General features: G+C 42.9%; 1 protein-coding gene across 1 annotated transcript in view; it reads right to left on the bottom strand.

Annotated features, from left to right (window-relative positions):
• CHN2 (chimerin 2) overlaps positions 1-4,673 on the bottom strand; it is a 194,124-nt gene extending 189,451 nt beyond the window's left edge. Inside the window, exon 1 of the mRNA XM_039524781.1 lies at positions 3,858-4,673. Coding sequence (XP_039380715.1) covers positions 3,858-3,906 — 49 coding nt within the window. The 5' untranslated portion in view covers positions 3,907-4,673. The remainder of the gene's footprint in view (positions 1-3,857) is intronic.
• Between the last annotated feature and the right edge of the window lie 12,564 nt (positions 4,674-17,237).

The following is a 17,237-nucleotide window of genomic DNA, read 5'->3' as shown; positions in this document are numbered from 1 at the left end:
TTCACATAGCTCCATCCCATTTACCTCAAAGACTTTTGAAAATGTTGTCTTTTGTGACTAATAATCCACATTTTCAAAAGTGCATAAGTCACATTAACTTTCAATGGGACTTAGGTACTTTCAAAAAATTGACCTAAAGAGCAGCGTATATAATTCTCAGATCCTAGTGACATAGAATTTGAGGAAATACAGCACACATAGTCTCCATTTCCACCCACTCTTCTGCATTAAAGGCTTGATCCAGTTCCCACTGAAGTCAATGAAAAGACTCCCATTAACTTCAGTAGTAGTTAGATCAGGCCCCAAGCAAGTATCCAACAATATTGAGACTGTAATTAGTAACATGACAGTAGCACTACAGAAGACCAATATTAGGGAATGTTAATTCTCTGTAAGAGAAAGAGAGGTGTTCTCTAATTGTTAAAGCAAAGAATAAGAAACAAAGAACGTCTGAGTTCTAACTATGGCTCTAAAACTACATCCCTCTGCAGCCCTGGTTATGCCACTCTACCTCAGTTTCCCCATCGGTAAAACAACAGTAGTGTTATGAGTACTAATTCATTAATGTTTGTAAAGCATGTTTAAAAGGACTGTTTAAAGAAGACCAAATTATGTTTTCAACTGACAATTCCCAATGAAGTTGATAGAAGCTAACAGAATAGGTCAGAAAGCAAAACAGGGCTCACAAAATGTCTAAATAGTAAAATCCTTTTGCAGCTTCTTCACACAAAACGTACTTGAGCCATTATTTTACACGTCTCCTCTCTAACAATCAATGGAGGTATAGGAAAGAGAAAATGTTACACTGCAGATGGTCAAGTGCAGTCATGTGTCCTTAGGCTTTGGGAGCTGGTGCGTATAAAGTACTTTTTCCCTCAGAGCTGAACGTAAACTACGTTATCTCTACAACTGATCCATGCTCAATTTGACAGCTCTTTACCTATAATAAGGTTTGTACCCAGAGTTTGGCACCCACTGCGGAACAGAACTAGCAATGTTCTAAGAAGTGCGGGAAATTGTCCCATCAAAATTTATGTTAAAAAGGCAAACTTATCTTCCCATCTATCCTTCTAGCAGTCATTTCCACTATTACCACTCTGTAAACATGCAATATTTCTATTCCTCATGGACCAGATTTTGGCCAGCCCTTTCTTGTGTGCTCACACAGCACAGGCTGGACAAATTCTTAATGGAAATTTCAGAGCATCCATCATTCAGAGGTTCTGGGGAAAGGAAGCTACATAAGCCCTCTTCCCAACCGAACAATTGTTCGGAGGTTGGCCAGAATCTGGTATCTATCTGACACAGTACATCTACTCAGAAGGGTTGCACCAGTGTAGCAACCAACAGGAAAATCCCTAACGTAGACAAACACTGATTCACCTAGAATTGCACATATATTTTATCCTAGTGCTGGGGTAAATATCAAACCACTTCAATAAAAAAAACTAATTTATTTAAACTTTGAACTTTCCTGTGAAGTAGGTTAGTGTATATATTTATTTTAGAGCTAAGTAACCGAGCCAGAGATGTTATATGACTCACTTAAGGTTAAACAGCAAGTCACTGGTAGAGCTAGGAGTCCTGTCCCCTAGCATTCTGCTATCACCACTAGACTACACTTCCTCTTCCATTACTAGAACATATATAACCTGCCCACTTCCGCTGAGTAGAATAATAATTATATATCATTTGCAAGACTTCATCTTGGTAAGTTGAAGACAAATATAATTCTATCGGAGTAAAGTTAAAACCAAGCATATGTGGTTAGATGACATTAAAAAAGTGCTCGAAGACTTGCTGAGTTCTGAGAACTGAAACCACAGACAGCCAAAATGTGGCTCCACACAGTCAGATATGATGGGGCTGCTAATATTGAGCACTTTACTGTATGTAGGAACCTTGGCTTTCAAAAAAAAAAAAAGACAGAAAAAAATCATTTTGTTAAAACTATAACCACAAAAAATAACGACCTAAAGTTTTAAGGTGTGAAAGTGAAAGGTAGTAAATTATTTTATGAAAGTACTGACGTATATCATATAGATACACACTACACACTAGTCCATCTTTACATATCAGAAGAATATATAATTATGTTTATTATCATAGTTAAGTATATTTATTGCGAAGTATTTATAGTTATCACTAGGGTGAAAACAGCTTAATTATTTTAATGTTTTTAAAAAACAACGAGGAGTCCAGTGGCACCTTAAAGACCTAAAGATTTATCTGGGCATACGCTTTCGTGGGTAAAAAACCCACTTCTTCAGATGCATGGAGTGAAAATTGCAGTTACAGGCATAAATATATATTGGCACATGAAGAGAAGGGAGTTACCTTACAAGTGTAGAACCAGTGTTGACGGCCAATTCACTCAGGGTGGCTGTGGTCCACTCCCAATAATTGATCACTGTTATTATTAATCATATTTATTAAGGTAGTGCCTAAGGGCTAACAAAAACTGGGCCCCATTGTGCTAGACTCTGCACAAACACAGAGCAGAAGACAGTCCCTGCCTTGAAGAGCTTTACATGCTAAATACATTTTCTGTCTTTGGAAAATCTCTCTCACAGTTAGAATAAGTGCTTGAATTTTGGCTCTGGTTTTTTAAATATTTTAGAGTAAAGAGCATAAGCACCAAACCACAAGTACAGTGAGTACATTTACCCCTAAATGTTTCTCTCTCTTAATTACCACATGGTTTATTTCCAATTTCTTGTCAACCACAATTTAAAGATTTGTCATTATAAAGATTCAATGAGCTGAGAAGAAAGTATGAAGGAATTCTTTTCCTGATACGCTGTTGTGATTAGAAAACTGTCATATTGACAGAAGCAATGGTACTACTTTTGTACCATTCTCAGTTTTTCTGCTACTTCACTAGACCAAATGATCAACTACAGCAGTGGATCACAATCTTTTCGCCTTTCAAAGACACCCCCTCCCCGCATCTAGCCATTGAAAAAGGAAGGTGTGGGGTCATGATCTTCTGAAACCTTTTCCCAACCTCCAAGGTTGAGAACCCATGAACTCCAGGAAAGAAGCACCCAGGTTCTTAAAAGTCTCAGTTGGTAATTAGTATATTGCAAACTCTTTGGGGCAAGGACTTTTGTCTTCCTCTGCATTTCTGAAGGGCCGAGAACCTATCGGGCACTACCACACTATAAAGAAATAATGACAAATCCGCCCTTCACAATGAGCCAAAGGCTTTACCCTTAACCCACGAGGAGATCGGGGAAGTCCTACCCCATTCCCGTCACTCCCGGCTCACGGGGACGTGAAAAAGCCCCGAAAGAGGGGCTGCCAGTGTGGCCCCATTGACCCCGTTGCCTGAGCAGGGAGCTGACCTGACCAGTCCCTGTTGCACGGCGAGTGCCAACGCGCAGGTATGTTCCTGACTCGGAACAACCGCTGGGGCTTAAAACAAACCGAGGCGAGGAAGAGCGGGAGGCCCCTTCGCTGCTCCTTTACTCTCGGGCGCAGCGTCCCATCCCTGCCGGAGGATTTGGGGGGTCAGTCGCTGACTTTTCACGCGGCCGCGCTTCCCGCGGGAGGCGCCGTCGCTCTGCTTCGCAGGACCAACGTGTGTGTCCATCCCGCTCCTTTCCCCCTTTCCCTTCGCTGCCTGCGAAGTGACAGGAAAACACTGCCCGCGGCGGCAGCAGCAGCCTCCCCCCCGCTCCCCTCTTCGGCTGGCGGGCAGGCGATGGGGCGGGGGACGGGACTAGACCCACGGTCGCCCTGGCAAAGGAAAAACTAAGGCAACAGCTGCATCGAAGCGCTGCAAAGCAGCAGCACCCAGGGCCGGGAGGTTCCTGCCGAGCAAACGAAACACGGGGCTGGTAGGAGAAACTTACCGGAGGAAACCGAGGAGCCGGACAAACTGGAGTTACTGGACGCTGCCATCCTCCCTCCTTAGCTCCTAGCCCCGCTGCGACTCCGGCTTCTGCTCCTGCTGCTGTCCGGCTGCCGCCGCTGCCCCCAGCCCATTGCCAAGTGCGGGAGCCGCACCGTGCGAAGCAGCAGCAGCAGCCGCCGCCGGGGCTGCGCTTCCTGTTCAGCCAGCGAGCGAGCGAGCTGCGGCCGGTGGCTTGGCTGCGCGCCGCTCAGGCGTCGCAGGGCTCTGCTGCTGCGTGCAGCTGGCGGACGCCGCTCGGCAGCAGGGCAAGGAAAAGGCCCCGCGGCGCTTCCAGTTGCCTCCTCTCTGCCTGGGGCGCGGGGGGGTCCCTTGTGGCCGTGCCCAGAGCCGCCCCCGCGAGCTCGGTCTTCCCGCCCCGCGCCTCCGCCTCCTGCCGGGCAGCGCTGACAGCCGGGCGCAGCCCCACGCCCCCTCCTCCTCAGCCCCCCTCGCGCACACAAAGGAAGGAGCGCGGAGCCGGGCTGGCAGCCCCTGGCGGAGGCAGGGTGGGTCTGAGGCGCGCAGCCCGAGGCGGGAAGGAAGCCCGGGGAAGCAGCCAGCGCCCGCTGCCGATACTCCTGCCGCTGCCTGGCTCTGGGCGGCTCCTTCCTCCAGGTGCCAAACGCGGGCCACCTTCCGCCTGCCGGGGGGAGCCGGGACGCGCTTCCCCAGCCCTGCCCCGGGCAGGAGCGGGCAGGGTGGTGCCTGTTGAGTACTCGCTGCTCCAGCCGGGAACACGGCAAGACCCCCAGGGGCGGCGGCGATTCAGGATCGTCTTTGTTCCCGGGTGGCTCATGTAGCAGTTGTAACTGCTAAGCGCCTGCAGTGCACGTTGGCTTGGAGTCTCCCCTTCCCCCGCGCTGCCATCACCTTGTCTGTCCGCTCCCCCTTTTTAACTAGGGCTTGGCAATACAGTGCAGACACCGGGAATAACTTCAGGGAGATTCCAAATAGGGAGCACATTTTTGTTTCCTTTTTCTGTTTCTTGTCCTCGCTCTCCTCCTGTCTAGTGTTTGTCTCACCTCTCTTCAAGGTGCCTGACTTTTTCTCTTACAAAACTCTTCCTTCTCTGCCCCCTCTTTGTCCTTCATTGTTTTGTGTTCTCTGGTACCTTTCCTTTCTCTTTCCATCTGTACAGAACACACTACAGTGGGTACCATTACAATCTTAAGATTGATTGCCCGTGGCAGCTACATTTACTGTAATGTCACCCATCCTAAGCATCTGCCCCAGATATCATGGGATAGATCAGTGGTTCTCAACCATTTTCCCCAAACTCTTTTTCCAGACCTCTCACATGTATTGGATTTTGCAGCATATTCCGCTGGATCATGCTGCCTATTTTGCTGCACTAGGGAGGCAGGCAGTATTCTACTGCTGGAGAGAAAGAGACTTATTAGCCAAATACCCTATAGCAGGGGTCAGCAACCTTTCAGAAGTGATGTGCTGAGTCTTCATTTATTCACTCTAATTTAAGGTTTTGCCTGACAATACATTTTAACATTTTTAGAAGGTCTTTTTCTATAAGTCTATAAATATAACTAAACTATTGTTGTATGTAAAGTAAATAAGGTTTTTAAAATGGTTAAGGCGCTTCATTTAAATTTAAAATAAAATGCAGAGCCCTCCCCCCCCCCCCAACCAGTGGCCAGGATCCAGGCAGTGTGAGTGCCACTGAAAATCAGCTCGCGTGCCACCTTCAACACACATGCCATAGGTTGCCTACCCCTGCCCTATAGCATAAAGGAAAATCCATTGAGCTAGAAGGAAATCATGAGTTCAGATCTCATCTATTCTAGCTACTCTTTACATTTCCATGCATTTCACAGTTCTTATTACTTACCAAGTCCTTGTAGTCATAGAATGGATATGAGAAGGCCTCCTCCATTTTATAAACAGAGCAGTTGTCTTTTCAGGCAGAGTTAGGACTAGAGTTCAAATCTCTTATATAACACACGTCTTAGCCTCCCAGCCATACTGGCTTTCAGAATGAATGAGCCCAATATATGTGCTTTCAAAATCCTCTCATCATTACATCACACTCCCCTCCCAGAGTCAGGGGTAGGAAGCAGAACTCCAATATCCTACAACTTTCTACTGAATAGTTGTGTGACTTCTGGCAAAATGTTTGTCAACCTCCAGCCACTAGTAACTAGACCACATAACCAATAATAGTCATTCCTATAGTGGTAGTGGTCAAAGCTAGGGATCTGAAAATTCAGCTTTCAAACTCTGCTGATGATCCATGTCAGGGAGCTTTCTGGTTGCATGTGATAGAATTTTTATTTCCAGTTCTCTCTTTTTTTAAAATGGTTTATTTAATCCACACAGTGAGAAAACAAACTTTAAATCAGGTTTTATTATTATAGACCATTATAATGTGTAAATTATGCTGTTACACATAAAATATAGGTGTTCCACATTTTGGTTGGTTCTTGTGCACCCTGGACACCCGTTTTCAACCCCCAGGAGATTATGACCCCAGTTTGAGAAGTCATGGTATAGGAGGAGTGGTAAATATCAAGTGTGGTAAATATCAAGATTATAATGGTGTTCACTGAAGGGGTGCATAGTGCTTTGCAGTGGTATCTACTCCTCACTTGTGTTCTGGTGTCCTCCCTTCACACTTTGTCTTCTGATCCAGTGTCTGCTTCCCTCCCCCCGCCCCTGTCCAAACTGACAAACCTGCAATACAAGGGAATAGGTGAGACACAGAGAGGTAGTCTTGCAAATTTCCCATCCAGAAAGAAAGTAATAAAGTGAATTATACAGAGTTCCCAATCTGTGGCAATTTGAATACAGCTGGATGAACACTACAAACATTTTCCTCTGAATATTTGTTCACAATGATAAATTAATTTGCACTCTCTGTGTTCACATACAATTAGTATTTACTTTAGGTAATAATTGGAGATATACCAATCTCCTAGAACTGGAAGGGACCTTGAAAGGTCATCAAGTCCAGCCCCCTGCCTTCCCTAGCAGGACCAATTTTTGCCCCAGATCCCCCAAGTGGCCTCCTCAAGGATTGAACTCACAACCCTGGGTTTAGCAGGCCAATGCTCAAACCACTGAGCTATCCCTCCCTTTCTGTGAATATTCTTGTGAGCAGATTTACTTACTGGAATATTAATGAAACTAATACATTTTAAGCAGATGTTGGAGAATATTAATGGAAAGTGAACTTTTTTTTTTCTATCTGTGAGTAATCACACCAGAAATCTTATTCTAAGATTCCAGTCAGGGAAGAGAGATACATGTGATCTGTGTTCAGTCAAGACCACCATTTTTGCCATTGCTTTGCTGACCCAGAAGGCCTTTTCCAGACATTTGGTTGCCACTTTGATGACATTTGTTGTGCTTATGCATGTAGCAGAGGAGACCACAAGCAGGTTATCATCTCCTCCCTCACGCTACCACTCCAAACCATGACCTAGAACACCCCCCTCACCACCAACTAAAATCAAGAAAACCTTTCTGGTGTCATCCCACAGCCCTCCTTGTGGAAGATAAGGATGTTCACAGAACATGATCTGAAGCCTGGGCGGCTGCTGACATATCATACAAAAATCTAACTGGTGACTTAAATGTGCAAGTACCAGACTTCTCCTCCCCATGGTGCATATGGACTAATCCATATCCACACCCAACAGTAAACTCACACTTACTCCATAGATGGAAACTGAGGGAATCGCTGAACTGTGACTGTGCATGTGGCAAACTGTTGGACACACCCCAGATGATTGCCCAATTTATGCTCATCCTGGAGGTGTTGCAGCCATTCCCATGGGTATCCCCTCTGCTCTAGACTGGATAAGAGACCTTAAGATCCAACTGTAGTCATGTTGTTCCTTTCATTGTTCTACTTTTGCCATACAAAAAAAAAAAAAAGTCAAGACAACTTGGATTTTGAATCTTCCTGATGAATTGCTCATTAATGAACTATAGACCAGGCGTAATTAGGCAAATTATTAAAATAATGAATTAATTCAGGAAACTCATAATTTGTTCAGACACTTTGCAAAGAACACAATTTAAAATTGCCAATGAATAAATTATTTGTCCAGGTTTAACGGTAAGTGAGGAAAGAGTTACATTTTTTTTAAAGTGGGATTGTAAAGGTCTCGTTGAGAGATACACAGCAAAGTCATTTCTTATAAGAGTGAAATACTCCAATAACTGTCTTCAAAATAACTCAAATGAGGGAGTCTCTCTCCAAAATCAATGAGACTTGACAGGTCTGGTTATGAAATAGTGTGATTTTGAAGGTTAAGAAATTGTTGACATTTGTGATACAGCAGATGTGAGGCTATATCATATCCATTCCAACAATGTTCAAAATTAAATTAATACAGTTCAAGGAAATGTCCAGTAGATTAAAAGCGCTATTTCACACTCCAAGACATGATAACCTTTTTATTCAATGGAAAAGAGTATGTAAGACTGTGACATTTAGAAAGTATTAGATCAAAGGAGACACAAACTTAAAAAAAACAGAAGTGCAAAATGCACTCCGTGTTCTACAGTACAGTTCCAAATGTTATTTTAGAGAGCTTGTAAGCAGATTCCATCCTCCTCCACAGTATGCATATATTGCATATAGTCCAAACTTAACCATTCCTGAGTTTTGTTATCAGATACTCAGATAACTGCAACAAAACATAAACCTCAATCTAACCTTTCTTCTTGAGATTGACTAGGCCTAATTTTTCCAAGTATCTAGACTTCCCATATCCTAATACTCTCTGCTCTTGATAAAAGTTCCCACTCCTGTCCTGATTGGTGCTAAATGAAGCCACCTGCCAGTATGAGGGTACTAATTTACTCTGATCTTTATAAAGAGTTTCAGCTTCTCAATTTAGGGTTACTCAGCAGTAAAGCCTGTTACAGAGACACTATCATCAACATTAATAGTGACCTACAATAGAAAAAGATCAACCTTTTTTGCTTATGTATTATGCATGAAGATGATCTGAAAGCTTATTTTCCACAGAGGTGGGATTTCCTTGAAGCATTCAATGTTGGCTTTCATTGAAGTCTATGATTAAATTCCAAGAATTTCTGTACCTTTATTTAATTGAGAGAGACAAGGTGGGTGAGTTAATATCTTTTATTGACCAATTTATGTTGGTGAAAGACAAGCTTTTGAGCTCCACACTACACAATCTTAACTTATTGTTAAAGATTTTTATTGTTAATTGATTTTCTGTTTGCAAACAAAAGGGAAGAATAAAAGAGAGTCCCAAAGGCTTATACTAAAATCTGTGTAGTACAAAGTCTGCCAGGGTTTATCAGAGATTGTTTAAATAATACTACCCACAGGTGCATGGGTTCAACCATGTGGATTCAATTGCAGAATTATAAATAGATATTGTTTGGAAATTCTCAAATGTTTTTTGCTGAAAAATACCAATTTGTCAAAACAAACTGTTAATAGGAAAGGATCAGTTTCAGTAAGTTTGCCTACTCAAAAAACTTGGAAATTGTCAATGAATAGTTTCATTTTTGGTTCAAAATTAATTAGTTTAAAACTATAACTTTATTAATACCAATAAAAGAAAAAAGGCCAAAATCAAAATGCATTGTTTCAAAATTATCAAAACATTTCAATTGAGCCATTTGGGTTTTGGTTTTGGTTTGTCAATTCACTAGATTTTTTGAGATTTCAACTTTTTGTCCTGAATCAGGACAGGAAAAAAAATTCAAAAGTCCTTGTGGGTTGGGAAAACCATTTTCTTCCAGTCCTAATTATAAACTCTTTGGGATAGGGGCGCTCTTTCATTTTATGATACCAATCCTGCAGACATCCATGACTTAGTGTAGTCCCACTGACTTTAGTGGAACTCCTCATGTAAATAAAAATATGCACATATGTATTTGCAGGATCAGGGCCTATGTTTGGATATTACCCAGACTTCAGCTTCTGAAGTGCTACTGTCACACAAAGGAGAGGGGCAAGAATATCTTCTTTTCCTCAACAGCCTACACTGTTTTCTTCCCTTTTTACAATAAAGCTTATCACATATTTAACTAGCTCTGATTATAATTTGTACAAAGTAGACAATTCTATTGCTGACTCAAAGGCCTCTTATTTGAGCGTATCCCTTTTATTGCTCCACCAAAAGATTTCCTTTTATTTACAGTTGCCAGAAACCACGTCTACATTCATACAGGCATGGATTAAAAGAAAATGTTATTAGCTATGTAGGTAAAATTCCACCCTTTACTACTGTGATAATCTTGAAGCTGGACTGGATTTACCAATGCAGCTGCAAAGAGGTACAAGTTATGAATCCCTATATGAGCCTGGCCCTCTGAACCTCAGAGAATTCACCCAAGGAAACCAAGCACTTGAACTGTCATCTTCTTTCTTTTGGATTTCTGCGAGAGGGAAGCTGTTTACTTTCTAAGGGGTCCCACAGGATGATTGGCAACAGAGGGTGAAGAGGATGTGTTGGATCAAGGCAGCCCTGGCCTCCTCGCTCCCTCACCTACTACTCATATTTTGGGCTCTGATGGCCTGCAGGGGCAAGCCACTTTGCCCCTTTGCAGCCATATCCATGGGATCCTTTCCAATTACAGGAGGCTAGAATGTGGGATTGTGCTGGTAGAATACAGATTACTCTAGGCTGAATCTAGTCCACTAAAGTTATTATAGCAAAGTAGCAGTGACATAATATACATTAATAACTGGAGTTTTCATAACCTAGCTAAACAAGTTTCTCCCAGAATGAAACTTGACCCACAATCTCAGGCTGAGAATAAATATTTTGCCTAACTTGAAAATGTTTGGGTCTTATTATACAAATAATAATAAAAAGTTTGGCCAACTGCTTTGCTTATAGGAATAAAAATATAAACACCCTGCATAAGAAGATTGTGACATTTGACACAATAATTAAGTTTTGTCAAAGACATAAAACACTAACATCTTTTGATGTTTATATTGCTTAACATGAAAGGCAGGAAACACATTATTCAACCTTTGATGTTATGTGCGGGGAATGAGGAAGAGACCTTCATAAGTAATATATAACCAACATTTGTATACTCTGCAGAAATTGGAAGTTTTCCTCATTATGAGAACAAGCTTTAATGAGTAAAATGCACCAAAACATCAGTAAATAGCAGATGCATACTGTATTCAGGTATGAATAAATTATGTGAGTCACAGTAGCTTACAGCAGCAGGTATAGATGCAGTTCAAGACTGTGTGTGATGCAACAGTCTCTCCCTGTCTCCTCTCCAAAAATAAAGAATCCGTGAACTTCTATTTTTGTCCCTCCTCCTTTAATTGAAGGCAAGCCTAGAGATATTAGATAACTACTAACTCTGCCAGTAACGTTTGACGTTATTGATCTAGCTGCCATTTGTGACTATAGAGACTACTTGTAGACTCATAGACTTACAGACTTCAAGGAACGCTGGGAGTGGCCGGGGCGAAGTGGAGCAGCCTGGGGTTGCTGCTGCCACTTCCCGCCGGTGAGTGAGAGCCTGACCCCCACTGCTGGTGCCAGGGCCCCTGCTAACCCTCTGGGCCAGCCTGCCCCCCATCCCCCACATCCTAACCCACCCGCACTGGGCCAGCCTAGCACCCCCCGCACAACACACACACAGCCATCCCTAGGGTATGACAATTTGGGATGGCCACCATTGGGTCCCCCAAAGTGCAGGGCCCCCTAGGGATGGCTCTGGTAGGTGGTCTCATCATACCATCCCCTCTGAACACTTATCAAGCTTAGTCATGAAGTCCCACTGCTCCCCTTGGAAGGCTGTTCCAGAACTTTACTCCTCTGATGGTTAGAACTTTACTCCTCCACATTGGCACTTAACTTTAATAACTCCTCTCCCTCCCTGGTACCCCTCTGATGAGTTTATAAAGAGCAATCATCTCTCCCCTCAGCCTACTTTTGGTTAGGCTAAAAAAGCCAAGCTCTTTGAGTCTCGTCCCATAAGGTAGATTTTCCATTCCTTGGATCATCCTAGTAGCCCTTCTCTGCACCTGTTCCGGTTTGAATTCATCTTTCTTAAACATCGGAGACCAGAACTGCACATAATATTACAGATAAGGTCTCACCAGTTCCTTGTATAAAGGTACTAACAGTTCCATTTCTCTAGTGGAAATACCTTGCCTGATGCATCCTAGGACTGCATTAGCCTTTTTTACAGACACATCACATTGGTGGCTCATAGTCATCCAGTGATCAACTAATACACCCACATCATTCTTCTACTTGTAATAGAGACCTTGGGGGTGAGGTATCTTAGTGGTTAGCACACCTAGTATCCCCTCCTGATGGATTGGTCATACAGTCCTGATTCTCCTTTAATCAGAGGTGCAGTCAGGGGTGAAAGTAATTTAAAGGACTTACCAGTACACCAGAGTCCTGAGCGGGGGCATGGCCTCAGCCAGAAGAGGCAAGGCCTTTCAAGATGTAAAGGCCCTGGGCTCTGGCTGTGGCAGGGATCTTTATATCACCCCGGAGCTACCAGCTACAGAGGTGGCTCCAGAGGCGGCTCCAGAGGCTCAGGGGTGAATTAAAAGGCCTGGGGCTCCGGCCGCTGCAGAGCTCTGGGCCTTTTAAATCACTGCAGGAGCCCTGCCGCCACTACCCTGGGGTGGCAGGGCTCGGACTAGGGCTGGTGTAGTGGCTGCAGGGCTCTGGTGGGGATTTAAAGGGCCCGGGGCTCCAGCCACTACGGGGAGCCCGGCTCGGGTGGGGATTTAAAAGGCTCAGAGCTCCTGCCACAGCGGTGAGCCCTGGGCCCTTTAAAGCAGCTTGGGCAGCCCTTTAAAGGGCCCGGGGCTCCCCTCAGGGGCCGGAGCTCCGGGACCTTTAAATCCCCACCCAAGCCTGGCTGCCAGAGCTCTGGCAGTGATTTAAAGGGCTCGGGGCTCCCCACAGTGGCTGGAGCCCTGGGTCCTTTAAATCACCGCCAGAGAAGGCGGTCTAGTCTGGCAAGACATACTGGCTCTTGCCAGTATGCCCTACCTGACCGTACCGGCTTACTTTCACCTCTGCTTCTGAGTTACTCTCCCTGCATCATTTCCTACTGCTGCTTTTCTCTCTCTCTGCTCCCAGTCCCAGATAAGGTGAGGAGAAAGAGAAAAGATAACCAAACCAGCAGTCTTACTCCCTCCTGGAGGCTTCTTCAGCACCCCTGTCACAAGCCTTCAGAGTAGGTCTGTCCTCCCCAACCGCCTTCCTTCTGAGCTTCTGCAATTCGAGTATGTTCTGTGGGGCTTCCTGGACCTAGCACTGTCTTGAACCCCATCTGCCCCAGTATGGGGTTTATATACCCCATGCACTCCTGCCTTTCATATAATCATGTTCTCCCATCTTTCTTCTCTTTTTTTGTCTTTATGTACATGTCATGTTTTGACTAAACCTTAGATTGTGAGCTCTTTGGGGCACTGACTGTCCTTGTGTTGTTTGTTTCTTTGTAGAGCAGTTAGTATAATGGGGCTCTCTGATCCTGGATTAGGGTTCTTGGGTAGTAGAACAAAACCAATATTAATAATTAATGCATTTTGATATACTGGCACCAAATACATTATGAGCAGAAGGAGTCAAAACATTTTTGTTGACTTTTTTTGATGACAAGCAGGAAAAAAGAGTTAACAATTTTTCATGCTATTTTTTACTTATTCCCAAAGAAGGCTCTAATTACAAGTACTGTAACAGCTTTCAGATCGGCTCCATCCTACTGTCATTTCATCTGCAAAAGTCCCATTCAAGTAAACATAATTTTTAAAATTCAAATTGATTTGAGGGTGGCTTGTTTATCTCAAAAAAGACAGAGCTTTCTTTGCAAGAAGTTAGACCAGAAACTCTCTGGTTCCAGAGATGAAGCCCTTAAAGCGAACTAAGGCCAGATCTTAAGAGGGATCAATGGAAGTCAGGCACCTAAATATCTTTGAGGATCTATGACTCCTGTTCAACAAGACACTTAAGTACATGCCCCAATGGGACTACTTGTGTGCTTACAATGGGACACCTGCTTAAGGTTCTTGCTGAATCAGAGCCTAAGTGAAAAATATCATACAAAGGTGACTGATTTAAAAATATTTTATGTAATTTTATAAAGTGACTAAGTGATTCATAAACAATACTTTATAAAAAAATCAATTATTTTAATGAGGGTTAGATTGGGCACTTATAGTGAAATCCTGACTCCATAGAGGGGAGTTTTGCCACTGACTTCAGTGGAGCCAGGATTTCACCCATGGTATTTATGAACATTAATAATTCTGAGTAGTGAACTCTTCTGTTTTTCCGCAGAACAGGAATCAGGAATCAGTACATGGTGTACTGGCACCATGAACAGGGAAAGTACAATTTTCCCCATACCACCCTTCAAATGTACCTTGTTTCTGGTGTGAGAGAGGAGTTTGTATATCCAATTAGTCCTAGCCTTTCTGCTAAGATTGTCAAAAACAATACCATCACTGCACATTATGGTCTGTGTGGGGAGGGGAGGTGCAGTACTTCATGCCATTCAATCTCCATTTCTGTAAGGTTTTAATTCTCTTGATAGTGCTAAGCACACTAATCATGAAATATGTTGCATAGGGATACTGAAGAGGGATTTTTATGTGGGAAAATTTTCAGATAGATCACACTTAAATAATGCAATACATTTACATGTCATGCGTTATGCATAATTTTTCTTGACCTTTGGCCAATTATCTATACTGACATTTAAATTAAGCCTTTCTCCCACAATCCATAATTTCCTCCTACTTGAACCAACGGTGAAGTCATCATGCTGAATTCATGGCATCACAATTACCATGACAATACAGTGATATCAAAGCCTCTGCTTTATGCTCTCATTATAACAGGAGAAGATGCTTGTTTGACAGCAGAGTTGGGTGAACTGTTCAGTCATTATAGCCTTCTTCCTGTTTGTGAACTGTCTGCAAACATACTAAGATTTTTATTAATTTATTTGCTATTCCAATTTACTCACTGTATTCTTTTTCCAAACAAATTTTAGTCTATGGACTTGTCTGCCAACTGTTCACTGCAAATATTTTTTAAAATATTCAGTATGCACAATTCAACAGTCAAATAGTATGATTGGTTACCTACGTCATATGGACTAAACCTTTACAAATTAATTCTGCTTCTGCCCAAAAGACATTTTGTTTCAGCAGTAGTCTTGAAATTTACTTTCTGCAAATGTTTGCAAAACCAAAACTTTACGGCACTTTTAATTTGCTTTTGGCAATTAAATGTGCACAGACAATCAAAGTGTCTATTTAGAAGTAAATGCTCAAGAATAATTTTTTCTCTTTATTTTCCCAGCTCTGGTTGTGGGGTAGAATTTTCTTAATGAGACACAAATACCTGCAACAATAGCAAGGGAGATACAGAAAATTACTACAGAAGAAAGCTGCTGTTCATGTTTTTATTTTAAAATAAATATTCTCTTGTAGATCAGCCCCATTATTTTAAAGACAGCCTTTCACAGTTTTGCATATTGATGTATACAATTGATTTGTTTATAATGGGACCACTTGAACTTAAATTTATGCATTGGCTTAACTTCAGCATCTTAAATAAGATATGTACAATAGAGTACCTGAATTTGAACATACTTATATAGAAATCTTATAGGCTATAAAGGTCTTTGAGTTGTTGTTTTGTTGTTTTTTTTTTAACTACTGACCATATATCAAATCCTGAGATCCAGGATTTTTACTCAGGAAAAACTTCACTTGTACAACATTCTGCAATATACCAAGTACCAGCTGAACATCCTAAATTCCAGTTGGGCATGCTCAGCTCCGCAAAGGATCTGTCTCAACAGGAGTTTGCCAGATTTGTCCCTACATATTTAGAGTGAAATCCTGGCTCCACTGAAGTCAATGGGAGTTTTGCCATTGACTTCAATGAGGCCAGGATTTTACCCAAGGTTTCTCTCTCACTGTGACACAATAAAAATTGTGATGCCACAAGATAACATCAATATAGTTTTATGTACTAGTGGGAAGATAAAATAAATTAGGAGGGACAAATGTTCCTGGTTCTCAAAGGTCAAAATACTCAGTGTTGGTTTTTCAAATAAAAATACTTCTCGGTGGGTAATCAAAAATAATATACACCAACTTAGTGCTGTTAGAGAATGAGCATACCCCAACACTCACTATCATGCTGACATTCTGAAACATGCAAAAGCATTTAGTAAAATGCAAATTCTAGTAAGATTTGTTAGAGGTGAGTGCCTCAAATGACGTGATCCTGAAATTGCACATTAAATTAAACATAAAATACATAAAAAGGCTGTAAATAAAAAGGCTGTGTGTAAATAACATTAACTCCACCAGAGAGGTCCTTTGGGGCCATCTGCCTGTCCCAAGTCAGGGTAAAGGAGGAGGGTTGGGCGTGGGGCTAGCAACTCCACCCTGTAAAAATCAGCTTGCTACAGAAACGCCAACAATAGAGTTAACAGAGACTTTTAGCCTGGAAAAAGAAGGGTCTTCAACTCGAAGATGCATGACGCTGGGTGGTGAAAGCCGCGAGGAAGCCACTAAGCCAATCACCCTTCTTGCAGCCAGGAGGATTACCATCGGCACATGGAACGTGAGGACCATGTACGAGTCAGGAAAGACGGCGCAGGTTGCAGCAGAGATGAGGAGCAACAACCTGACCCTACTAGGCATTAGCGAGACAAGATGGACGCAAGCTGGACAGAGACGACTGTTGACAGGAGAGCTGTTGCTGTATTCAGGACATGAGGAGAGCGCACACCACACACAGGGAGTAGGCTTCATGTTATCCAAGCAGGCACAGAGAGCACTGATTGGTTGGGAGGCACATGGTCCCAGGATCATCACAGCATCCTTCAGAACTAAAATGAAGAGGATTAAGATGAATGTTGTTCAGTGCTCAACCAATGACAGTGAAGAGGAGGACAAAGACTACTTTTACAACAGACTCCAGAAAATATTAGAGACTCTCCCAGACAAAGACATTACCATCCTTATGGGAGACTTTAATGCCAAAATTGGACCTGATAACACAGGATACGAACAAGTCATGGGGACCCACGCTCTGGGAGAGATGAGTGAGAATGGAGAGAGATTTGTGGATCTGTGTGCACTTAACAACCTGGTCATAGGAGGCAGCATCTTTCCTCACAAGCGGATCCACAAGAGTACCTCGCCAGCAGGCATGACAGAAAACCAGATCGACCATGTCTGCATTAGCAAGAAGTTCAGAAGATCCTTGCAGGACGTTAGAGTTAGAAGAGGAGCAGACGTGGCGTCCGACCATCACTTAGTGGTGGCCAGATTGAAGCTGAAGCTGAAGAAGAACTAGACAGAAGGTAC

Source organism: Mauremys reevesii, linkage group 2 (assembly GCF_016161935.1).
Source record: "Mauremys reevesii isolate NIE-2019 linkage group 2, ASM1616193v1, whole genome shotgun sequence".
NCBI lineage: Eukaryota > Metazoa > Chordata > Testudines > Geoemydidae > Mauremys > Mauremys reevesii.
Note: the sequence above shows the minus strand (reverse complement) of the source record. Positions and strands in the feature narration are given on the sequence as shown.